Source organism: Bos grunniens, chromosome 12, assembly GCF_055505025.1.
Source record: "Bos grunniens cultivar Pamir isolate PY7600 chromosome 12, Bosgru_T2T1.0, whole genome shotgun sequence".
Classification (NCBI taxonomy): Eukaryota; Metazoa; Chordata; class Mammalia; order Artiodactyla; family Bovidae; genus Bos; species Bos grunniens.
In genome coordinates this window covers 28,750,368-28,777,428 of record NC_141176.1, presented here as the reverse complement: position 1 = coordinate 28,777,428, position 27,061 = coordinate 28,750,368, and the positions used below count along the sequence as shown (strand labels likewise).

The window sequence follows — 27,061 nt, the reverse complement described above, 5'->3', positions numbered from 1 at the left end:
TCATATTAGATCAGGGTCCAATCATATGACTTCATTTTACCTTAATTAGCTCTTTAAAGGGCCTACATCCTGAAAATAGTCACATTACAAAATACTGGTTCAGGACTTCCAACACATGAAATTTTAAGAGAACACAATTAAGCCCAGAACAAGGTGAGACTTATTCTATATTCACTTATTCTATGAACACTGAATACCACTCTTTCTCATTGTTCTGATGACCATGTAACTGCACACAAAACTGGTACAACCTCCGACACATGGTACTTAAGAATAAAAGGGAGAGGAAATAATCATATACTCATACAAATTAATGAAAAAAACTACATGAGAACATATAATATGTATTTTGGACTTCACCAAGCCTGCCTGCTACATCCAAAAAGGTTTCCTTGAAGAGCTCAAATCTGAAGGGTGAGTATGGAAAGGGTGTGTGCACACAGAACTTTCCAGGAAAAAGGAACAGAACAGTACATTCAAGAAATTGAGAAATGGACAGTAGGGCTGGAACACAGAAAGTATGAGGAGTAATAAAACATGAGGTTGGAAAGGAAGGTAGGGGCCACATCAACCACATTATGGTTTTTGGTCTTTATCCTAACAGCAATGGGAAGCACCTGAAAGGTTTTATTCATGATCATATTTTCATTTTACAAAGATCACTCTGGAAAAAAGGGGGCACTAAGGGCTTCTAATTTGCTGGGAATGTTCTACTTCTTGAGTAGGATTCTGGTTTAATGGGTATGTTCACTTTGTGAAAATCTACTGAGCTATATACTTAAACTTTAAGCACTTTTCTATATATACATTATATTTCAGTCTTCTAAGACTGTGGAGAAAAAGGGCTAGAATACAGAAAGTACAGCTGTGGGGACCCCAGCATCAAAAGAGATGATAATTCAAACTATTCTCATGGAAAAACCCAAACAAACTTTTTGGCCAATGCAATACAAAGATGGCAGTCAAAAATGAAGAGACTCGAGATAATTAAGTGGTAAAATTCAAATACCCCAGTTGATGGATTGAATATGAAGGAGGAAAGAAGGCATCAAAGAAGACTCTCAAGTATCTGTTTACAAAAATAGATGGATGGTAGATCCATTCTCCATGAATGAAAATTCTGGAGTTCCATAGATGTGACAGATCACAGATTCAATTTTTCAGGCTTTAAAGTAGAAATCTCAACTAGGCAGTTAAGTATATAATCTGGAGCACAGAGGACAGGTTTAAAAAGAAAACACCGTTGGGGAGTAATACTATTAAAAGAAGGGCTTCCCCAGTGGCTCAGTGGTAAAGAATCAGCCTGCAATGCGGCAGACCTGGGTTCGATCCCTGGGTCAGAAGGTCCCCTGGAAAAGGGCACGACAACCCACTGCAGTATTCTTGCCTGGAAAATCCCATGGACAGAGAAACCTGGCAGGCAACAGTCCATAGGGTCGCAAATAGTCTGAAGTGACTGAGCACACGCACACACGAGGCCCTGCAGTACTAAAGGCACTGGATTAGGTTCTGAGGACAGTTATAAACAGAACAAGTAGGTTATCATAGAACTTACATTCTAATTCAAAAGACCCCCAACAAATTGTATTAAATAAGGTAACTTCAACTACTAACAGGTACTGTGATGAAAACAACAGGACGGTTTAACAGAGTGACAGAGGTGGGGCTACTTTACTTTAGATCGGAATAGTTAGGGCTCTCTGTGGAGGTGACATTGAGGTGAGATTAAATACTTAGAATTATGCTAGGCATAGGAACAACAAAAAAAATTTAGAGCATTCCAGAAAGAAAAAAAGAGCTTAGTGTTTAAAGCAAGATCAAACTTTGCATATCTGAAAAATAGCAAAAGGCCAGTTATAGACACAATGTAGTAAATGAAGAGCAGAGGATACAAGACACGGTCAGGGAAGAAGCCAAGGGCCAGATCACATAGAGTTTAAGCAGGAGGGATGTAATTTATACTTAAAAAAAAGTTTAAGTTATACATTTCTCTAAATACCCTGTGGCAAAGATAAATGTGGAGAGACTACTAGGTCCAAGTGAGACATGATGAAGTCTCATGGGGAAAGTTAAGAGGAAGAATAGAAGTGTTAAAGAAAATATAAAAAAAAAATCTCTAAATGATCTTAAAAGAAACAAAGTCTCAAGGCTGCCCTACTTACCTGTATTCTAGTATTTAATTTTTTGATCATAGATCACAAATCTAAAGACTACTAACAAGATTCAAAATTTCACACAAAAGGCTCTGATACTGTTAGATAAAACAAGTTAGATGGATGAGCCGTCCTCTCTGCTTGGACGCTCTTTCTTAGCAAGTATCAATCAAACACAACTAATTCAAACTTTGTATTTCCATGTTTCCTAAATTATGAACTGCCCTATACAGTTGTTCTAATTAGATGAATGGGCCCTTAGTATCAAGAGGTTGATTATTTTCTGGAGAAGACGTCTAATATTCAACAAATATTTATTGACTCTTTAAAGGACAAAGCTTCAAAGACAACACAAGGAAGACCATGCTTTCATGCCCTTAAGAAAGTGAAAATTAAAGTCAGTCAGTTGTGTCTGACTCTTTGCCACCCCATGAACTGCACATGGAATTCTCCAGGCCAGAAAACTGGAGTGCGTAGCCTTTACCTTTTCCAAGGGGTCTTCCCAACCCAGGGATCGAACCCAGGTCTCCCACACTGCAGGCAAAGACTTTACCAGCTGAGCCACCAGAGAAAGATAATCTTTCTTAGTATAATGCCTGGGCTCTACTGGTCTTTACACAGCAAATGGAAGATGCAGAAGGAGAAATTACCACTTTTGACCACTAGCTCTCCAGCTTTAACAATTTCTTTCCTATCACTCCCCAGAACTAAATTTTTTTTCCTTACTGTTTTCTAATTAATTCAAAATGTCTAACCCAGGTCTCCTATCACATTTCTTATAAATGCTTCAATTTACTTATATTCAAAATGAAATGTTTTAACCATATCTTTGTCAGTGTTACATTATATAATATTTCAATAATCTTAATCTCATAATGCAGTTTCATGAACCAAAAACTATTTTAATCTATTCATGAAACCAATGCTATTTCTTCTCCACTCTAACAAAAACTCTACCTCTGATTTCCAATTTAGAAACAACAACAAAAAGAAAATCCAGAAACTACTCTAAGGAATTAAGAAAAATCAAGTAAGATCCAGCCCTTCTATTTTTTAAGTTAACTAAAACAAAATAAGGCACATTTTCAACAGTAAGAGTCCTTCATTTTGTACTCAAAGGCTTTCCTTACAGAATCTAATTAATTCAATATTTTATTTCTATAGAAAACTTAACAGGCACCTTTATTGTTCTTTTAGAAAATTAATGTAAACAACATAAAAGAAAAAAGGACACTATTACAAAAGGTAAAAAAACATAAATTCTTCAGAAATTCAGAAAACTGATGTGATTTCCATGACAGCTACTGCTAGCACACTTAATAAATAAGTGGCCATTAAAAGAAAAATACACTAACATCACTTAAAACAGTATTGGTCTATTTAGGAAATAACTCCCTCAAAGACTCCTCTAACAGGAAAGCCCCATACTCTCTCAAAATTAATCAGCAAAACAAATAGCTTACACAATTTAACAATCCATTTATTAAATACTACATATTTCAAGTGCTAGCTAAAATCAGGAGATATTAAAATGTAAAAGCACAACAGCATATATAAAAATGCAATTCAAAAGATGTTGCTGAAATATGATTATCAACTATCAATGTATACTTTGCAGAAAATAATTATACACTAAATAGCATCCAAGCTTTCAATTTTGACTTAAAATAAGCATTCTAGTGGTCATGTATGGATGTGAGAGTTGGACTGTGAAGAAAGCTAAGCACCAAAGAATTGATGCTTTTGAACTGTGGTGTTAGAGAAGACTCTTGAGAGTCCCTTGAGCTGCAAGGAGATCCAACCAGCCTATCCTAAAGGAAATCAGTCCTGGGTGTTCACTGGAAGGACTGATGCTGAGGCTGAAACTCCAATACTTTAGCCACCTCATGCAAAGAGTTGACTCATTGGAAAAGGCTCTGATGCTGGGAGGGATTGGGGGCAGGAGGAGAAGGGGATGACAGAGGATGAGATGGCTGGATGGCATCAACGACTCGATGGACGTGAGTCTGAGTGAACTCCAGGAGTTGGTGATAGACAGGGAGGCCTGGTGTGCTGCGATTCATGGGGTCGCGAAGAGTCGGACATGACTGAGCAACTGAACTGAACTGAACTGAAGCATTCTAAATAAATGGTCACTTTCAGATTTCTTCACTCAGCTTCACTGGTGAGTCAAAATACCTCTAACCCTATACACTCAAAAACGTATCATAAAGATGCACTCAGTTTTCCACTGGAATTTCTTTGCTGCCTAGAAAAAGACCCTAAATTAATAACAAGAATTTAACCAAAGATAACTACGTGGTTTAAAAGATAAAATGAGCTACAATGAAGAATACATCTGAACTAGATATGACTCCTAGTTATCATCACTTCCCAGAGAAACTATGGTCACAGGAGATAAATTGTTTAATTTCTCTAAGTTTCTGTTTCCTCTTTATAAAAAATTACAGTGAGGGTATTTTATAAAAATCACATCTACAATTAGAAAAGGGACTGGCACTGACAGGCGTTAACTAAATGGTGGCAACTTAAATATTATTAAATTAAGGCTTGTTTGTACTAAATTCCTATTGCTCATTGTAGTAGTATTGGAGAATATGAAGAATCACCTGTAAAAGTTGAACTCAAAAATAGCTTTCAGCTTTCTTTCAGAAGCATTCAGTTAAGGCCACATAAAAGAATCATGACAACAGTGAATTCCATAAGAGTGAGTTTCCAACTACTTTTATCAAGTAGTCTATCAGGAAGAGGCTTGAGTACTATAAAATAAGTTTTTCTCAAATACATACATCCAAGTACTACAGTATGCTTATGGGATTCCTAACCAGTGAATAGGGCTTTCCAGGTGGCTCAGTGGTAACAAAGAATTCGCCTGTCAAGCAGGAGACACAGGTTTGATCCCTGGGTCTGGAAGAGCCCCTGGAGGAGGAAATGGCCACCCACTCCAGTATTTCTGCCTGGGAAACTCCAAGGACAGAGAAACCTGGAGGGCTAAACAGGTTGGGGTCACAGGGGGTGGCAAAACAGTAGGATACAACTTAGTGACTAAACAACAACAACAAACGAGTAACACTGAGATTCTTATAAACCTTTCCAACTATTTTCATATCAAAGTTCTTCAACCGTACACAGAAGGGAAAAGTTACCTCTGTTTTTGACAGAAACTTACCATCCCACCATCTTCATTAAAAATGTTATGAAGTTAACATGAAGATAGCTGAGCAGAAAATGGAGTGAAGAAAAAGAAAATATGTATAGGAAAAGACTATGAAAGAAACATGATTTCTAATACCATTAAGAAGAAAAAAGAAAATGAAAAAATGTTTATTTTTTTAAAAAAGAAAAAAAAATAAAAAGAAAGAACTCATGATCCTTTTCCAAATCAAATTTTCTTTCATTCTGATATACTAAAAAAGACTGAAGAATCCAGAACTACAATTGAAGAGACGGTAAAAAAGTTGTATAATTATTATAATTACTGTTGTAGGGTAAAACTTTATCTTTACATGTCGTATCTGAGGATACAGATGAAACTGCAAAACAAAAAAATAATCCAAATAAAGTGTATTTTAATAGACTGTACTGAACTTGAACACAATTTTAACCACGAATGAACAGATTATTCTTAGTTTTTTTCCCCCTTAGTTACCTATAATAAAGTTGAAAGGCAAAAAGCCCAATAGGCTGTCTCAAAAACCTCTCCATCTTCCCATTAATTTACAAACAGTTCAATTGAAAAAAAAAAAACAAGGAAATATTAACAACTGCACAATACCAATGAAGTCTTCAGTCATTTCCAAAGTAGATACAATGCTTTGGTAATGTGACTATATCTAATTCTAAGATTAGGGGTTAGAGTATGGCTGTGTCCATATTAGATAAAACAGTTTACTTTTTTACACACTTAAGACAGCTTATTAAAGTTAATGGACTTCATGCTGGGAAGTGCATTGTAATGACTGCAATTTTTACACCTGGAAGGAGACAGGGTTATCATTCAGAGAATAAAATTTGTTAGGAGGAAAGGGAAGAAAAAGATTATTTCTAATCTAACTGACCAAAATAAACAAAATTTATCCTCTACTAAAGATAACAAAAAGTCAAAACATTGCAAACTGACACAGTTCTAGCTTCAAAAATAACTCATTTTTTCTCTGAGGATCTTTTCAGAGATTTTTATGCTACTCTTTCCCCTTGTTTCTGTGTGTAAATTGATAGCAATACTGTATTGAGAATTTCCATAGGTGATATTCAAAACTGTATATTCCATTACAAAAATTAGGCCATTCAGTACAATCTATATAAAGATACTGAATCTAAGTTTTCTAATTTTATTTTATTTTTTATTTTTATTTTTTTTTAGTTTTCTAATTTTAGTTGCAAAAATCATAATTATAAACTTTTCAAGATTTGCTCTGAAATTTACAGCTAGGCAAAACTGAAAATTGTTTAGACTTAAGACTTAGGCAATTTGAATCAACTGAATTGAATTAATTTAAATGCTGCTTAGCAAAGGAAACAAAGGAATAAAAAATACACACAAGACAATCACTAATTACTCTTCAGAGTCTACTTCAACAAATTCATTTAATACTACTTCTTGCCATCCTTAGGATATTTTAAGGAAAAAAATCTGGCATACATACAGGGAAGCCAATTGCTTTAATAATACCTTAATTTTTAAAATAAAATATGCAAGTCTTATTTAACTGCAAAGAAAAAGAAAACCATCACCAAAGAGGATATCTATTAATCCCTTAATATAATCTTTCCTTTCACAAAAATTACAGCTAACAATTTTAATGAGAAAAAAAGTTTTATTTATAAATTGTAATGTACAAAATTTAACTCTAAAACCCACTAATGATCTGCTGTTCTGCTGCCATCAAATGTTTATTTTGAATGGTCATTGTAACAAAACTAAGTAACATTGTATTTTGTTATGATTCTAGACTAAGAGGTATTACTCTATTTATAAAGGGTTGCAGACAAACACAGACAAACATACACTCCAGCCCTAATAACTGAGTCCTCAGTGACTGCATTTATGTTACACTACTATATGATACTTCAGTAAACCCTGGGACACCTATCTCATCAAGGTACTAATACATGAACCACATTTCTTCAACATTTTCCAAACAGAACATCACCAATTTTCTCTGAAAATACTTAGAAAACCAGGCTCAGAAAATCAGACATTTCCACCATAGCAAAAACTCAATTATGGGTGAAACAAATATTTTATATGCTTTGATATCATAAATTCTTTCAAAACTTACCTATATATAAAACTGGAAAATTTCATAACCTATATATATTAATTAGGTAAGAGATAAGCACACTTCAAATAGTTAAATCCACCCTATCATATCATCAACAAAATATAACCCAATCTTCTGTAAACAATCTTACTTTAAAACACATATTAAAAAGCTAATATTTTCTTTTAGGAAAATGAATAATGAAAGATCAATTTAAAAAGCATCAAAAGTTCAACTTAATTACCACACAAATATTTTTATTGACAGTATTGACATATAGAAAACTGTAAATTTACTTTTCAAAAAGAATCTTTCTGAACCAGACTAGAATCTATATACTGTTTAAATTGTTCACCTTAGTTAAATATGATGAGTAATGCCCATTTTTTTCTGTGTGATGGAGACCAACTCAGAATGGCAGGAAGCAGCAGAGGGAGCTAGTCCATTAGAAAATATCTAAATTTTAAAAAAGAATGTCTGAATAGAAGGAAAAACTTGGATGAAAAAACTTTTAATTGGTGAATTTCATCTTTTATTGTATATTTATTTCTCTGTTCTGTTACCGTTTAAAAGTAAAAAATAACATTAGTCAGAATGCTTGGGGGAACTTTTAATTTACTCTGTCTTAAAATAAAAAAAAAATTGGGACTTCCCCGGTGGTCCAGTGGTTAAGACCCCATGTTTCCAATGCAGGTGGTACAGGTTCGATCCCTAGTCAAGGAACTGAGATCCTACATACTACCAAGTAGTGTGGCCAAAACACAAACAAAAAAAAACACAAAAAGCCCCAACAAAAACGTCTTCTAGAATGTTACCACCTCACCTCAGTAAACATTTATAACTTTTAAAAATATTTGGTAATGATTAACGATCTCTTTACTACTCAGAAATATTAGATGACATTTAATCTGTAATAAAATCTGGAAATTTATTTCACAGACTTACTATTACGAACAAGTTGCTTCATCATTTGTATCTTCCAAAGGCAATTCTCTAGATCCTTGAAATAAATCTGGCTGCTGTTCAAAACCTAATGGTACTATTACTTCTAAATAAAGTTTTATAAAGACAAAGAGAAAGGAGCACACAATATATACCTAACAGTTGTTTCACGTGTCCCAAAATTAAATCCTTCTATTTCAAAATGTCAATTTACATAATAAAATGCTGGGAAAAGCAAGCCCAAATACCAGGAAGTACTACTCTGAAACAGAAGAATTATGAAAATAGTGAATAAAGGAAACATGAACACATAATTGTATATACATTTATACATAAAACATGAGTTAGTATATTTCTACTGTATCATAGTTAGGATGAACAAATATATACAAACATACATATGTGTTAAAATAAAATACAGTAATACTCATTTAAATGTAAATAGTACTGGAGACTACAAATAAAAATCATATTATCTCATTAAAGGCAATGTAATAAAGACCTTGTTAAAAGTACTATGTTTAGTTTTGAGCCTTGCAAGTAGTATTACTTAATAATTTAATATTATTTAAAAAGTAATATAAAGATGCGAGAGAACATTTAAAGCTGGAAAAAAAACACTAAAAAGTTTTAAAACAACATCGAAAGATTATGGGATTCACCACTTTGCTCTACACCTGTAACTACCACAACACTGTTAATCAACTATACTCCATCTAAAATAAAATTAAAGAAAAAAATATACTGTAGGATTTAGGATAGGTTGGTTTAGGAGAAAGAAGACTTAAAGGACATGAACTATTACCATGTAAATAAAACACATAAAAAATTTTCAACCGTTGTAAATAGCTTGTTTTTTTTTTTTCCTAAAAATGGATAAATCAAAGCAAAATTAGGATGAATTGCCCAAGATCTCTGAAATGAATTCCATCTCGATTTTAAAATTTTAAGTGATGGAACACAATCTAATAAAAATGATAAAGTGAGATACACAGTTGTCCTTAAAGAAAAGCTAAAACCTGGAGAAGTAAAACATTCCAGAGGACAAATCTTCCTACAATTAATGCTAAGGAGCTGTCTAAAATATTTTTTACCCTAGAATTATCCTGTGTTAATTTAAATAGAGAAAAGTAATATATTATCAGAATAACACGAAGAGCTTTTGTAAACTATATAGTGATTGCCCTGTTTTTCATTCCAGAATTGGGGAGTATGGAGAGACAGGGAATGCCTTAAGAAGAAGGGTGATGAAAACGTAAATTACGGAGAAAAAACCCCTGGTGACTGATATACCTACTGTATTGGTATTTGACAAAGAATTTTGTTTTAGTAAGTGATATGCTAATTACAGCTTAGAAATACTTTACAAAGATGAATTTGCAGAAAAACATAATTTTACCGGTATTATGAATAGAGGAATCAACTACAGTTCCTATAACAAGTCAGTATTTCTTATATATTTAAGGTAGTCAAAGAAAAATACTAAAGTTTTATGAAAAGTTGAATTTAGGTATGAACTATAAAATTGTCTGACATCTACAAAAGATAAAATCAGTTTAAAATTCAATTATAGAAAAACATTCTGGTTCCTACCCACTCTACTCAGGGGTCTTCATAATAACCAAAAGCATTACAACAAAAGATTATAAAAACATTTAAAATACAATTTTATATAATTTTTATTTACACTTCAGAATTTAAACAACTTGCTGGGAACATCTTTTGTGAGGCAACGTGGTCTTTTGTTAAAATCTGAAACTGCTTAAGTTTCAAGACAGGCTCACTAATTTTTTTTAAGGGCAAGCAACAAATGCGTTAGCTGAAAATAGCCAACTTAATGATTATTTGAAACACAGACTTCATTATGTGAGCCTAGAGAGCCTCCCCACCTCTGTCTCTCCTGTGGAGGAGGTCTTTGTGTGCTTTTGTGTGGCGGTTCCACTGAATTCATTACAATAGAGATGGACATTTGATATTCATAACGATCCAACATCTGAGCAATCTTCTTTCGAGACACACCATGTTTATTCCTCCTACCAAAAAAGAAAAGGATTTTAATTCTATTTTTTAAGAATGTACAGGATTAACCTATTTTAGAGTAACAGAGCAGAATAGAGTCTAAATTATATTTTGCAAATAAATACTAGAAGATACACCTCTAAAAAAAGGGCTCTCTCAGTTTTAAACAATATAGTAAAAAGGCTTAAAATACCATATATCACAGCAAAATGTTAACTGATTATACTTTCTTCACATAGAACTAACTACTGATTCACTGAACCACTGAGTTAATGACCCCCAACTTTTAAACAACAAAATAAAAAGATTATGCAACACCGTTTTGAGAATTGCAGAAGAATTGCGCGTGGGTTTCTAGGACTTACAAAAATCAATATAAAATATGTTTAACTTATGAAAGTTATTTTTAACACATCTGCATTTAAAAAATTTATTATCAACACCAAACTATTATTAGAGATACAATTTTTACATATCTCCCAAACATAGTATCGAATGAAAGAAACTAGAGACAATGACTATATACTGTGTAATTCTATTTATTAATATATAAACTTTGAAAGAAATTAAACTATGGTGCTAAAGTGAAGGATTTTTTTAAAAGCAAAAAAAAAAAAAGCTTTAAGGAACAGCAAGCAAGTAACTGTAGGGAACTGTTACTGGGAAAAGGAATTCAAAAAACTTCTTAGGTGTTAGTAAAGCTCTCGTGACACGAGTAATAGTTAAATGAATATCTGACTTATGAAATTTGTTAAGCTACGTATTTTTTATATACTTTTCTGTGAGTTTAATTTTGACAGCAAAAAGTAGTTTACGAATTATTCTTGTCTCTCAAAAAAAATTTTTTAAGAATTTAACCCTTGTAGTTTTCTGTAACTTGAGTTGGACACGGCAAAACACACAGAACATATTTTACATTTATTAAGTTCTAGACTTACTAAAGCTAACTCATCTTCCCAGAAAAAAAGACATAAAAATCAAGTTCTAGACTTACTAAAGCTAACTCATCTTCCCAGAAAAAAAGACATAAAAATCTGTCAAACTATACTAGATAGCAGTTAAATTGACTTTATTTTGTAAAGTTATTTTATATTAAGAATTATATAAAAAAAATTAAAAAAAAAAAGAATTATAATGTTTCAACAGTCTCAAATGCAAATAAAGCCTAAATGTACAACAATTTCATTAACTCACTTATTCAACATAAGCCAAATATCTTTAGTTTTTAAACTCTCTCTTCTTTCTACCTGAGGAGCAATAATTACACAGAGGGCAGGCAAAGAATACCAGATATTAATAATATCTACCAGTTTAACTCTTCATAAATTTGATTTGGCATGCAAATTAGAAAGGGAAAGAAAGATCACCAAAGGAATAAAAATTCAAAGATACAAAAAGAATAAAAGGCAAGGAGGAAAGAAAGCAGTTGAACACCATACACAGAATAACAGTTTTAAGCAGAAGAGGGAAACATGTGGGAGAAAAAAATGGTCTTAAAAAGAGAGGTGATGGTTGCGTAACTCTGTGAGTATACTGAAAACCATTGAATTGTACACTTTTAATGGGTAAACTGTAAGGTATGTGAGTTAAAAGTTGTCACCCAAGATGGGGTGGGAGGAGTGAAAATGAAGAAATGAAAAATGATTTACTGTCAGGAAAACCAGGGAAAATGGATAAAGGTAAACACAAATGGAAGACCAGGGTTGAAAATAATACAAGACCACAATCCCTCACAAATCCTGAAATCTAAAATACTCTGAAAATTCAGTTTTCTGTTGACTCATACAGAAGCAAAGTCTAACCATGCCTGTACTCATATGGCAGCATGATCTACTCCGAACATTAAACCATGTAAATTTTTCTCAACTGAATAGACTGATCATTCACAATCTGCTGCAGAAACACTGAGATGTTTGATTATGCCATGCTGCCCCAAACTCTTGCTAGGAGTGCTAACAATTAGATACAGGCTCTGTATTACCTTTCTAAAATTGAAAAAAAAAAAAAAAATCTGAATTCTTAAACACACTGATTCCCTGGATCTTGGCTATCGGATAATGGATATGTTGCAGAGAAAAGCATCAGGTAAAAAGCTGATGGGATCTAAAATGGGAAAGAGATGAAGTTGGAAAGGCAACGCAGAGAAGTGGCCTAGCAAAAAAGCTGAAGGGAAAGTCCTAGTTTTTGTCTGTTTTCTGGATCTCCACTAGCATTCAATAAACTGGGAACCAATGCAGGAAGTCACGTAAGAAGAAGTGACAAACACACTTAACAAAGAACATTTAAGGAAATTTAATACTGCAAAGAGCCTCAAACAAGCTGCATTTAAGCCAATGCTCCTCTTAATACAAAGTGAGTAGTAGTAGTAATAGTCCTATTCATAGGTATCAAAGATTTAACAAACAAAAGCTAGTAAAGAAACTGATCATGAAAAGAAGAAAGAAAAAAAAAAGACGAGATTAAAAATTTTTTGAGTGCCTTACTTTTCTAATTCTTCAGGATCAAATTTCCACCAAGTTTCAGGTTCATGAAACTCTACTCTGTATCCTTTTCCTATGGCCTACACAAAAGAAAGGAAGAAAACAAAAACCCAGAGAACACTTCTTAAAGTAAAAAGATGGAAGACAGATACAAATTTCACTTAGACAATACTTCTCAATTTGCTCAACCAAGACAAATTTATCTTTAAAATAATATGGTTTATAAAAATTTTCAGGCTACTTAACAGTCAAATTCCAATCACTATTCTCAAGTACAGGCAAAACTAACAAGATGAACATATTGCTTAATAAGCACCATTCTCAATTTTTAAAAAATTAAGCAAATGGACACACCTCTTTAGAGAACAAGGACAAATGTTTTAATAGTAAACATCAAAGTAACTGAAATTTCAGAATATGAAAAAAGCTGAAAAGAATAGAAAAACTCTCTCATATCTCATATTTACCATTTCCACATATGGTTTCATTTCCCAAGCTTGTGTATTAGTGTTGTCTATTATGACTGGCGATCTCCCCTGATTGATAGCTTGCTTTGCTGTAATAAAAAATAAATTTAAAAAGCAAAAAACAGAACGATTAGATAAAAATATATAAAATAAAATTTAAACATTCATTAAGCAATTTTCTACATCCTTGTACTTAAAAACAAAACTGTGCAATCTCTAGAGTCAGTGCATGGAAATAAAAGGACTCTGCTAGATTAAGTGGAATTAAGAGACATAAACATATGTAATGGGTTTTCTTCAGACCAAATGCTGGTTTTGAAAAACTAGCTGTAAAGGACATTTTAGGGGAAATATTCTGTTGAACTTACAGCTAATGAAGACTTCAGTCTAGAGCTTTCATTTACAGAAAATGTAGGGACAAGTTACATGTGAATATGGTCTGAGTATGAAAAGAGACAAACATTTAATGATATGGAACGATGGAGACTTTTAACAGAAAATGGCAATTTACAAGATAATATGTAACTGATTTCATTTTGGGCAAACTATAAAGATGAGAAAAGTTACTAAGACACCAAAAGTTGTCTTCTATAGGTAAAATTCCCAGTAATTCTTTCGAAATAAGAGACTTAGGTAAAAAAAAAAAAAAAAAAAGTGCTATGGATTTATCACTACTCACATCCTAAGCAGCTAAATTCCAAAGTTCAACTGACTTTGTGGATATTTCTTAGGACAATGATTTCTGAAATTGGGAGCTGAGCTAAACAGAACTTTTCAAACTATATCTCCCTGTCTCTAGCTATTGATTCCAGTATGAGGTGAGAACTATTTCACAGCGATTCCTGTTAATGACAGGCAAGACAATTAAGAGCCCACTATAAAATTTATTTTATTTTACCGAGTTCCATCATTTATGAGAGAGACTCCATTTAAGACTGTTCTCACAGAAAGCTGTAGAAGAGCAGTCACTTGGATGGGGAGGAGGCTAGTGGACCTGTGACTCTCAGAAACCTTCCTGCAGTGGCCACAGCTGGAGGAGGGGTGGTGTCCACCCTTTGGCTCTGTCTCCATCCTGGGCGTCTGCTCAAGGATCACCCTCTCATGGTTCTGACCTCTCTGACCTTGGCCCTCGGGGGACCTCTTGACTTGGCTGTTGTTTCAGATTCATGTATCATGCCTCTTCCTAGAGAAACCTGAGAATTCCTCATATTGGAAGCTTCAGATGCTCCAAGAGCAAATCAGTTAGTGCTTTGAATTTACATGTTAACAAACAGGTCATTTAGCATCACTCCAAAAGAGTAACACAAATTACCTCTAACAGGTGGGGCTATGGATGGATGGTTGTTGTTGTTTAGTGGCTAAGTCATGTCCAACTCTTTTGAGACCCCATGGACTATAGCCTGCCAGGCTCCTCTGTACATGGGATTTCCCAGGCAAGAATATTAGAATGGGTTGCCATTTCCTTCTCCCCACTATAAAATTTAAAAGGCTGAGGCAAAATGCAATGATATGTAAGTTTTGCTGGGATTTAGAATTCAAACCACTAAGTTTCACATAATGAAAACATTTATACAGATGTCTAAGGGAAGATAGAATTTTAAAAGCTAAGTAATAATGACTAATGTGGAATGTAAATACATATTTGGGAGACGACGTCTCTAAATATTAAAAGAAAGTTACAACTTGGGTCACAAACAGGATACCAAGATGCTATCAATTCCCACTGCTTCACCCCAAACAGTGATCATACTTTCATTTAAAAAAAAAATATTAAAGTAATTCTCCTAATGTCTGATAGACAGGCTTACACCTCTAAGGAGTCAAGTTCTACAAAAGGAGCTTATTAACCAAATAAATATCTGATTTGCAGGAATGGAGATATTATTCTCTTTCCATGAATAATTATCGTCCAATACCACATTCCAGTGCACTCCAGGAAAATAAAGGTCCTAAGAAAACAATGTCTGAATACTCAAATAAAGAGAGTCATTTTCTCAAACAAATTAACCACCATACTCTAAGAAAGAGAATAACGACATCTTAGAGATATTTTAAATTTATAAGCAGTTAAAGGTGAATTTAGATTCTTCTAATAAACATGAGGCAGACTGATATTCCCAGAATAATGACTGGCACTTAAAAGTATTCAATAAATGTGTGTAAATTAAACGTAATGCTCACAGCTTTCAAAATGTCCAGCAATTGCCAGTTATCATTACCTTGAAAGGGTTAAAAATTACCTTGGAAAAGTCCACACTTACTATACTAATAAAACCAGTTGTTTATCTAGACACTAATATGTTCAGCAAGTATAAGTCACACGGCACAAACATTTTAATAAAATAGTCTAGTATTGCAGAAAGAAAAAAAATGTCCCACACAAACAAACTTTCCAGTTCACCAAAGATATACTGCCTCATTCCCCTTATCATCTACTTCTGTTCCTCTTAACTCTGGGCCAATAACTCTAAGCATTTTTGGGAACTGCCAGTATGATCCTTATTTGACTTGGGTAGTAACACTGCAGCAGTTTAAAAAATAAAAAAGAATTAATTAAAAAAAATTTTTTTCTAAAATAAATATTTGGAGAAATCCTAGAATCAATACTAGAAAATAGTCTTAAAATCAAACTTATCTGACATTTAAACTTTTTATTCAAAAATATCCTCACTGAAATTCCTTACTTTGAAAAGTGAGAATTAGAAAGAAAAGCATTTATGCTGCTTTTTCCTGTACATACTGTACTTCAGGGTAACACTAGTTGCTAGTTCTAGGTAAGAGGACGTTCCTCATTACAGAAGAATTCTAGCCACTGAACACAGAAGGAATGACAGACCTAGAAAAATCATTTTGCAACTTTAATGAAATAACTGATTAAGGAAACAATCATTCTTGAATAAAACAGGGAGCAGACTGTTCTTCTGAAGCTACTGATCTTAGCATCACTAAAAATGGGACAACCGTTTACTTACAAAGAAAAAAAGGTTGAACCAAATAAATCCTACAAGTTAAATGACTACCACAAGGAAGCAAATAGGCTGTTCACTGTAATCGCTTTACTCTAGGTTTAAATAATGTTTCATCATCAATGCATTCTTAATCTTTTAAAAAAGAAATCAGATTATAGTGTAAGCATGTACCTACACAGTTCTAGATTAATAGTTTTCCATTCTGATTGTAACATTAGAATATCCAGGAAACTTAAAAAAAAAAAACCACTAATATTTAGATCCACTCCAGACCAACCAGGGGCTTCCCCAATGGCTCAGTGGTTGAAGAATCCACCTGCAATGCAGGAGCCTGGGAAGACGCAGGCTCGATCCCTGAGTCAGGAAGATCTCTGAAGAAGGACATCTCAACCCACTCCAGCATTCTTGCCTGGAGAATCCTTCCATGGGCAGAGGAGCCTGGAAGTCCACAGGGTCGTAAAGAATTGGACATGACTGAAGTGAATGAGCACACAAGGACATCAGACTAACTAAACCAGAATCTCTGAGGCTAATACTTGGGCATGAGTTTAAAAAAAAAAAAAATCCCCAAGTGATTCAAATGTTCAGCCAAGGTTAATAATTACTATTCCGAAATTAAAGCAAATTTGACCCATGTGCCTCTAAAAAGTGTATTAAGTAATTTTTTTGTATCAGTGAAAAAAATGTTTAATATTCATGGACATTAAGCCTTAGAAAATATTAGCATTATTCGAGGAAATAACTTTTGGTAACACATTACAAAAATATCAAAGTTTTCTGAATTTGTTCATGAGGTAATATCAGAGGTTTTCTGAATTTGTTCATGAGGTATAAAGCAGTATATCAAAACATCCTATACTTTTATTGTACTGGCTTATGTACACTATCTACAGTTTAAAAAATATTCTAACTACATTCTCTGATTTTCACCTCAATCAGGTAGAGTAAGTATGATTATCACTGCTTCTAAGAGATGAAAAACTGGGTCTCAAAGCTCTTTCGATGGCTTGTCAAAGTCATCCAGTTGGTAAAAAGAAAAAAAGTCAAGAATAAAAATTCAGGTATTGTGACTCCTAGTCAAATATTCTATCCCAGGAGACTTGGCCCAAAACAAACCTCTGTTCTGGTTCCAGTCATGGGCATCACCAAGTTGATTAACATTATACCTGTACCCATCTTGATGGTGAAAATAGTCATCAGTGCTGAACACAATGCCATCACGACTCTGACCAAGCAGAATTCTGTTAATAAAAGAAATCATAAAGGTGCCATTTATAAAATCTATAACCATCAGAAATAAGCCACATAGGAAAGATTATTAAATGAATAGCTGGTACATATTTGTTAATATATTGGAGGCAGAACAGCACAAGAGTTGAACCTTTAAAAGCTTTCAGATTCCAAATATTACTTCACACTTAAATCTACATAATAATAGCCAGTAATAAAAACTATTTAAAGTGGCTTCTATATTGCAACTTTTTTCTTTTTATATTGCAACTTTTAAAAACATTCTTCAATTCAAAATGATGTCAACTTTCCATGTTTTAACTTTAGTGAATTTGTATTTGGTGTCTAAAATTGCCTAAATTTAACACAATAGGTAACCTAAGACAAGCAAGCTTAAGGAAGCAATTCATCTGGGGAAAACTACATTTGGATAAAGGTAAGTTTTGACAGCTTTGATATACTATTTCTATAAAGCACAAACATGCATGACCTGAAAGTGAGACTTGTGGTTTAAGGCTGTGAAACAGTCAATGATCCTCCAGAGTATAATCATGTTTTTAACTTTTAAGAGATTAAATTACTAAATGAAATTAACTACTAAATACTGAACAAAGAACACACTCTCAGAACAAGTCAGTGGTAATCAAGGTCTGTTCTCACGATTTACCACCTTTAACTCCTAAGCACAGAGAGATTGACAAGTGTTCAGTGTAAGAGAATTCCCATAACCAGCGACTCATGAAAGAGATTAGAGATGTGCTGAGAAAAGGGAAAAGACAGTAGGAACAATTTGGATCCAACAATAACAAAAAATCCGCCTGCAATGCAGGAGACCCTGGTTGATTCCTGGGTCATGAAGATCACCTGGAGAAGGGATAGGCTACCCACTCCAGTATTCTGGCCTGGATTCCATGGACTGTACAGACCATGGAGTCACAAAGAGTCAGACACAACTGAGGCAACTTTCACTTTATCTCCCCTCCTTCAACCATTAGGCAGTTGGATTATCATTGTATTGGGCTTCTGAGGTAGCGCTAGTGGTAGAGGTCACCTGCCAATGCAGGAGACTTAAGAGATGTGGGTTCCATCCCTGGGTCAGGAAGATCCTCTGGAGGAGGGCATGGCAACCCACTCCAGTATTCATGCCTGGAGAATCCCATGGACAGAGGGATTCTGTCCCTCTGGCAGGTCACAGTTCATGGAGCGGACTAAAGCAACTGAGCATATGTAATTCTATAATCTCTTTTTGAGAAGGGGAAGGGAGTAGAAGGTGGTGGGAGAGATGATATTGTCCTGGGATGATTCAAGAATACTTCCTAATAAAAGTAACAAAGAATTTCAACTATTAAAACAAACATCTCTCCTTTCCTCAGATAAAACTGCATATATTTTATACAAAAATAAAATCATATATAAATGTAAAAAATGTATTGTATACTTCCACTTATAGAATTCTGATTCAAATTACTTTAAACAAACCAAAGTAAATGGTTTATCATGTTGAAGTTGGCAGAAACCAACACAACTCTGTAAAGCAATTATCCTTCAATTAAAAAATAAATCTTAAAAAAAAGTAAATGGTTTAAATTGTTTGAGGATAAAGCTAGATTTCTCTTTTAACTGGCCATGATTTTCCCAAAATATACCATTTAACACATTTGGCATCCTATTTGTTTATAAGTGATAAAAAATGCCACAATATTAGCATTCCAAACCAAAGCTCAATTGTCTAAAAATATTTTGATCATAACCAACTAGATGATACCTAGTTATGTTTCAAAGTACCAGAAACCTGATACTATCTTTCCTAGATAACATATATGTTTCTTTTTTTTTTCCCATCTGTTCTACTACTTTACTAGCAGGTGATCCTCTAGGTTTAATAATACCGTACTACAAGAGTATAGGATCTTCTGTACCCAAGAAATGCTTAACCTCCTCCCAAAAAAAAAAAAAAGTGGGGAGGGAAGGGATAGTAAATCAATTTATATCATTAACCCATGTCAACATCAAACATGAGAAAATCTCAATGAAGAATATCTTAGGTGTATAAATCATAACAACAGCAAATAATTTTAGCTTGGGGAGACTTTTTCCTCCTAGACTGCTCATGCATCGTTTCAAAATTCCCTGAATTATCTCAAAAATACCTTTATCAATCTAGATATATCTAATGTCATATCAACCATCTGAACCAAAAGTAAATTATTTAAGACTATCAGTATTTTCAAAATTCTTAGATTCTATTAGAACCCTCCCAAGTTACGACAGGTATTAAAATGGATTCTCAGAATGCCAAAATTTAGACTTTTAAGAAATCAAGTATACAATAAAAACTTCAGATGTGGTCCCACTGGCCACTTGATTCGTATTTTTTCAAAATAGCTATCTTTCTGAGGACCTAGTATGTGCCAAGCATTTTATATATATACCTTTATGATTCCATTTAATCCTCACAACAACCTTGACAATGTGGTATTAAACAAATTCAGAAATGAAAATAATTTCTGAAATCAGGCCACCAAAATCACATAAACAATGGTGGAAGAGCCAAAACCAATAGCTCATAACATCCCTACCTCCTGGCGTCCACACCCTTGGATAATCCCCTCAACTGAGGGGACCTTACAGCCTACAGATAGCAAGAAACTGAGGCCTTCAATCCAACAGCTCACAAGGAAATGAGTCTTGTCAACAATTCTGAGAGAGATTCCATGCCGGTCTTCCCCCAAGACAAGCCTTCAGACCAAAACACAGCCCAAAGCAACATGGTGATCACAGCATCATTGGAGACCTTGAACAAGAGGCATCCAGATTCCTGTCTTTCAGAAACTGTGAGACAATAAATGTTTATTGCTTTAACAAGTCAGCTTCAGGGAACTTTGTAACACAACCATAGATAAAAAATTTACTCTGTACTTACACTCTTTCACTTGAGTAACAAATGAGCTGTATTCTTTAAGCGTCATTTTGAGAGTCCTACTCCCCAAAATGGTCTACTATATATAGAATCACTGTAATTTTCCTGCTTTATTTTTTTTAATTTCTAAAAACTATATGTTTTCTATAACACATCATATATATTTAAAAACAGAAGTGATTAAAAAAAAAAAACCTCTGAGTAAAACTGATACTGCATGAATTCTTTACCTCCTTATGTACTGAGTGGCCTTGCATATCCTCTGGCCCAAGACTACTGGGACACTTCATTCTCAAAATACTCCTTGAAAGAAGAAAATTACTCTACATAAGAAAAAGTCAATCCTTCCTCTGGAGTTTAAACTAAGAGCTTTTCCAACAGAAGGAAGGAAAAATGAAATCTCTTCCTCTCTTCAAACTGTTGTGTTCTATAGCTGCTGTAACAAATTATCACAAACTTGGTGGCTAAAAACAACACAGGTTTATTATCCGACTGTTCTGAAAGTCAGAAGTCTGAAATCAGTTTCATTAGGTTAATATCAGTTGTGGTCAGATTAGCATTCCTTTAAAAGCAACCTACATATCCATCTTGACTCATGGTCCCTTCATCACCAAAGCCAGCAGAGTAGGACTTTCTCTTTCTGACAAGTACTTCAACTATCTTTTACTCCTGATCAACTCCAGACATTTTGCTAATATGATGAAATTACTGCTTCTGATAATACTCTGGTGAAATCTGTAGCATAAAGGAATGTGGATTTGCTGAAGTAATTTCGATTTATGCCTCCTCCTTGCAAGAACACAGTATAAGAATCTAGCAAAATCTTTAGCCCACACCCCTAAGAATGATACCCCAAACTTGATCCCTAAATGGTCTTGAGACCAATCATGGAATCAAAGGATTCAGTTTGGCTGATTGCCAACTGCAACAGCAACAAAATTCTATCTCTAGAATATTGTTGAATTCTGCCTCAAATGAACCTTTCATCAAAAGGCCGTCAGTTTACCTAAGAGGATAAAGAGCTGGCACCTTGTCATACTTACAGAAGTTGTGTGAACTGGTTTGCACAGGTTTACTTGTAAATATTTAAACTCTGTACTTGTATTCAAACTTAATGTAAGACTGGTTTCATCAAAATCTGTTCATTAAGTTGTGGTAAACACTAAGCGTCTGCCACTTGTAACCAAGTTGGCTTTTAGGTCAGTTATCAGTAAATAAAGATAATGCTGTCTTGAGGGTTGAGATGAGAAACCAAAACATCAAAAGTGGAGGCAAGTAAGAAAACCTCTAAATAAGTAAAATCCTGAGAAAAATGAAAGGACACATATTATGTCTCCTGCAGTGGAGGGCAGGGTACTAGTTCAAGTGCACAAGGATATGAAGATAAAGAGGTAGGTAAGGACTAAAGGAAGAAAGGGACTTGAATACTATCCCCAAAGAATTTGAAATTTATCTAACTCACTATAACTCATTACCACATATCAATACTAAACAATGTTATATTTTAATTTAGTGCCCCAAATTAATTCAACTCTGATCCTCCAAATCTTTACTCCTTTTTTCAAAGCTCATTTGAAAAGCTAAATCCTACATGAAACCATTCCTCACTAGAGAATATGTGGCTTCATATCCAATCCCAAATAACCATTCCTACTTCATTCAAAAAAGTGCTGACCTAAAGAGATACTTCTGCTGCTTTAACCAAGCTATTCAAAGCCAGGAGTCAGGTATAGAGCAACCCATGTGATAGATATTAAAGTGAAGGATTAGGTAAGATACACACCCTCATTTACATCCCCACTTTGATCTCTTATCAGTTTTTACAACTTCTCCCAAGTCCTTGAACCTGAACTCATTTTTTATTAGCCTCTGCTGCTTCTAAAAAGTGAAAAGGCTAATTCATCTCCCAAGATGGTTATATACGGAAGTACTCTATAACCTAAAAACAGTAACATAAATAAATGGTAGTTGTGACTGTAACTTCCATTCTTATTACACCTAATTTCTCAAATAAAGAAATATACATGGGGTCGCAAAGAGTCAGACATGACTTAGTGACTGAACAACAACATATTAAATATAATCACCTCTCATCTCCCACTACAATTACGTCTCCTTGAACTTCTACTGAATTGCCACTACACTTGACTCATTTTCAGTTTCAACACACTCCAATATGTTGTTCCAAACCTAATCCTTCTTTTTGCATTCTATACCAGAGGTCCTCACCAGAAGATGCATTCATCCAATTTCCAACCATCTCTTTTCTGATATTCCAAATCTAGAAGAACGCTCATGTTTTTAAGACTTCATTCCTAATTTCTATCCTTTCTAAAGAAGGGTTGAAATATCATTTTCTCTACAAAATTTTCACTAAAAAGGAATCAAAATGCAGACTTAAAATTCATTCACAAAATAACAGTTTACAATCTAGCTTGAAATGTCTATATAACTTAAATCTTTCTCTAATTTCTTGCTTCTGAAGAAATACTGTGTAAGTTTTTTAGACTGTCTTGCAAATAAATATAAACCATTTACAAAATAGTTCCTTGACTTTTTTATCATCACACAGACATCAAATAAACTCTTTTCCCTCTTATCTAGCATAAACCTCGAAATCATCCTATATAAACTACAAAGAATCTGTATTGCTTTTCATAGCTGCACAAATGTGTTTGACTGCATCAATATTTTAAAAATGTAAACAAAGACAGGAATTTGAAACATTTCACCACACAATAAAACATCATCAGTTCTAACTTCACTAATTTCAGATATTGCTCACTTCAAACTCTTAAAGAAACTGCAAACAGGTTCCCTCCATCAACAATGGTACAAACACGACACAGTTCTTAAAACAAGTTCAAAATTCCTCTCCTTGGGTTATCTCATTGCTACTCATAATTCCAGAAAAATAAGTATTCATTAACGGCGAAACCTGTCCAAGGTCACAAACTGAAATAACTGAGTCAAAGCTCAAGTTTTCTACCTATGAATCCAACTCTTCTTGAATAGCTGACTTGAAGGGCAGCACAGTTCTCAAATAGCATTTGCTTTCATCACAGCCATTATTTCACATGGTGAATCTATTTTTAAAGTCCTTAACAGGATCTTAATAAGAATATATATGTCAATTCTCCTTTCCTCTATCAGAAAACATCTTTTAAAATATTTACCATCATATGCCATTCTCAAGTATAACAAATTAAAGATTTTTTACAAGACACATAAAAGCATTTGCCATTGATTACAACTATCATGATCTTAAAGCAATAAATTACCAAGTATTCACTTGGTATCCTTTACTTACCGAGACAATGTCGTTTTCCCAGAACCAGGCAAACCTCTTAAAAGAATAAGTAACTTCTGCAATTTATGTAACTTTTCCTCTTCAAACTGCTGGTTTATAAACCTGTCTGTTCCATTACACTCCTCCACAGAAGGATCTTTCCAGTATCTTTCACTGGTTTCACAGAAACCATTACTCGCATACCCATCTTGCACACTGTAGTCATTTCTAGAGGGATGATCACTACTGCAGTCAGTATATTCATTGTTCTCATCAAAAGTCAAACAATCCCAGTTAGCATGACAACTATTTATAAAATATCCATTCTGCATCTCAAAGTCATCCTGGGAATGGAAAATATTTGATGGTGGATTTGGTGGAACACTGAATCTTTCAATATTTAAGTGATAGTTAAAACTGGGAAGATGAGGGTCTTGTGGTACTACAAAAGAATCCATTGCTTGCCACTCAGGCCTGAAGGAAGTAAATGAATCATCACAAAATGTAGGTATCATTTGTCCATTACAAGGATATTTACCTGGCTCATTCTCCACCCACTGTTGATAACCACAATGTGGTTGAAGGCCATTACTAAGATATTTTTTCTTTTCTTCTTCAGATTTTAACAGATCATTATTAGGGTTCTGATAATATGCAATGAGTTGTTTCTCAGAGGGTTCGGGTTCCTTACAACTACTTTCTGAATCATCTTTTTCATTTTCAAGCTCTTCAATTTCTTTGTAAAACTGGAACAATTCATTGTCAATCTCTGATTTTTTGGAGTTAAATTTCTGTTTGTTTTGTTTTCTTTTGCCATCTCTACCATTGATAGTGTCTGCTTGATTCCTCCCGTCATTACATTTTTTTTCCTCAGGGGGTTTGTAAATGGGTCCTATAAATGCTTTACTTGTGCTATATATCTCATCATCTGTGGATACCAATGGAGGATGTATATCCTGTACAACTTGTGAATCAACAGACTCAATAACATCCGGTCTGTCGCTAGGCATCCCATCATGCTCAGGTTTCAGCAAATCTGTAGTTTGGGTTTTGTCCTCCTGAAGATAACTATGTCCTCTAACATTAGTGATGGTTACAGGGGTCCAATCACTTCCAGTTTTCTCTTGCTTTCTGTAAAAATTACCACTACCATGATAGGGGAAAACATATGCCTCTTCAGTAGACTTCAATTTCTTGGAGCATGGTTCACTTAGTAGTTCTTCCTCATGTCCCATGGATTTAGCTTCAACTTCACCATAAGGCATCTGAGGAGAAAATCACACAACTAATAATTTAAAAACCTAAACAAAAATTTCCTCAGAAACAACAGAAGAAAACAATTTGATATAAGCATTTAAAAACCATTTTCACAAAACACGAAAATTTTAAAGTTGTAATTTTATAATCCCGTACTACTGTTATGACATTGTGATTTAAAGCAGGAGTTTCACTGAAGGTAAATAAACATCCTTTTTTAAAGAAAGTTATATCTCCTATTTAATCTAACTCATGTATTTCTGAATTCGAGAACCTAAGCAAAAACTAAAGCAAGCTTGGAAAGCTCAATCAGTAATACACATTTCAATGACACAGATATACAATCGTGTACTAAAAAGGACAGTAAGTGTGCCAACCAAAATGACAAAGATCCAAACTGGTTGTAATAAACTGTATCATAAATGTCTTCCTGTTTAAAACCACTAGGTCCTTAGCAAACCTCACACAACCACAAGTGTTAGCAATCAAACGTCAGATTAACTGAAATGTCAGTCTTTATAGGCCCTATTCTTGCGAGGAGAGTAAAAGTGTCCCCAAGTGTGTGTATTACATTGATTTTAAAGAAAAAAACAGTAACTTAAGTTGTCCTGAGAATGACAGAAATATGTGATGTTTAGAAATCTGGCAACTCCCCAAATCAAAGCCCTCATCTTTTCCAGATGGTTCGTCCATCTCGTAGATAAATAAACTCTGCTTCCCTTGAAAATTTTGGGGGACCCTCAACAGTACAATTCAAAAGCCTGTTTTGGTCAGTACTTCATTCCGCCCGCTCTCTGGTCTTCCTTTCTCTAACACGAGAGCAAAAGGAAAGGGCAAAAACACGAGTGGGACAAGACGGCCCCAAGGGGACTGAAAGAAAATACACCTGAAGAGAACGCCAATCTCCCAGAAACAGGCCCCTCCTAGGCCACTTCTCAGCTTCTCATTTCCTCATTATAAACAGCAGAAAAGACCCAGGGAAGAGAAAGGAGAGAGGCCTATACACAACTTGAATCCTAAGGCCTCCTGACCTCCAAACAGGGCAGCCCGGGCAAAAGCGCTTCATCCAATTTTTCTGTCCCAAAGGAGACACGTTCAGGTTCTATCTAGGAATTCCAAAGAGCTCCGAGACCCAAAGGTTCACTCCCGGCTTCTGTATACAGCTAACCTAAAGGGTTCAGTCAAGCGCCGGCGAGAAGCCAAGCCACTTAAGGAAGAAGAAAGAAACTGAAAAACCTCCCCACCACAACCCCACCTCGCTTAAAATGGTGTGTTTACTCACCTTATACCACAGTTCTGCATTGACCTCAAAACAGTAGGTGAAAGAACCGCAGAGACCTTCCCCAAACAGATACCGGGTGGGACTGAAAGCCGGGACCTCAGGAGCCGAGAAACAAGCCGCCACTCCGTACGCAAGATGGCGACCACCTCACAGTTACCCCGGCAGGAATTACGAATTCGCGCCAAGGCATTGTGGGAAACGAAGTCCGGAATTCACACCCAGCCTGGAAATCTCAACGTCTCCCAGAATGCATTGCTTCACATACGCGCTGAGGACAAAAAGCGAAGGCCGGAAGTAGTTCTTAGATTGGAGGCGGGACGTTGTTTAGAAATACCAACTTCGGCTAAAATAGGCATCGACCTGGTCTGGTGTTCACCCCTAAATGAAAAGACACTGTGAGTGCCTGACATCCAAAACACATACATAAGCTGTTCTGAATATATGCAGATACATAAACTGTTCTGAGTACATGCTTTAAGGCTTTTGCCAAGTCGCTTCAGTCGTGTCCGACCGACTCTGTGCGACCCCATGGACTGCAGCCTACCAGGCTTCTCTGTCCATGGGATTCTCCAGGCAAAAACACTGGAGTGGGTTGCCATTTCCTTATCCTCAAAATAAGGCTTTTAGGGATACTCAAAAACTTTTCAAAAGGGTCTTAACATTTCACCTCGCCAACTAGGCTTTCTATCGTTTCTAGGTTCATGTTTTTCTGTCCAAGAAGAGAATCACTGCAGCTGAGCCTTGATATACAGATAAAAGTACTTGTGATAAAATAACTTAAAATGTCAT

General features: G+C 34.7%; 1 protein-coding gene across 18 annotated transcripts in view; it reads right to left on the bottom strand.

Annotated features, from left to right (window-relative positions):
- The window catches only part of N4BP2L2 (NEDD4 binding protein 2 like 2), a 61,711-nt gene extending 35,290 nt beyond the window's left edge, over positions 1-26,421 (bottom strand). For 6 of the 18 annotated variants that reach the window (XR_015138113.1, XR_015138112.1, XM_086329441.1 and 3 more), the window contains exons 1-6: positions 26,273-26,421; positions 23,755-24,998; positions 17,411-17,535; positions 13,326-13,414; positions 12,862-12,938; positions 10,249-10,392 (exon numbers count right to left, since the gene is read on the bottom strand). Coding sequence is in view for 15 of the 18 variants with exons in the window: in XM_086329441.1 (XP_086185567.1) it covers positions 10,249-10,392; positions 12,862-12,938; positions 13,326-13,414; positions 17,411-17,535; positions 23,755-24,998 (1,679 nt within the window). In the remaining 3 variants the exon portion in view is untranslated. Of the gene's footprint in view, positions 1-10,020; positions 10,393-12,861; positions 12,939-13,325; positions 13,415-17,410; positions 17,536-20,103; positions 20,357-23,754; positions 24,999-26,272 lie in introns of those variants that run through there. The other 12 variants (XM_086329442.1, XM_086329451.1, XM_086329456.1 and 9 more) reach the window with 12 other exon arrangements.
- Between the last annotated feature and the right edge of the window lie 640 nt (positions 26,422-27,061).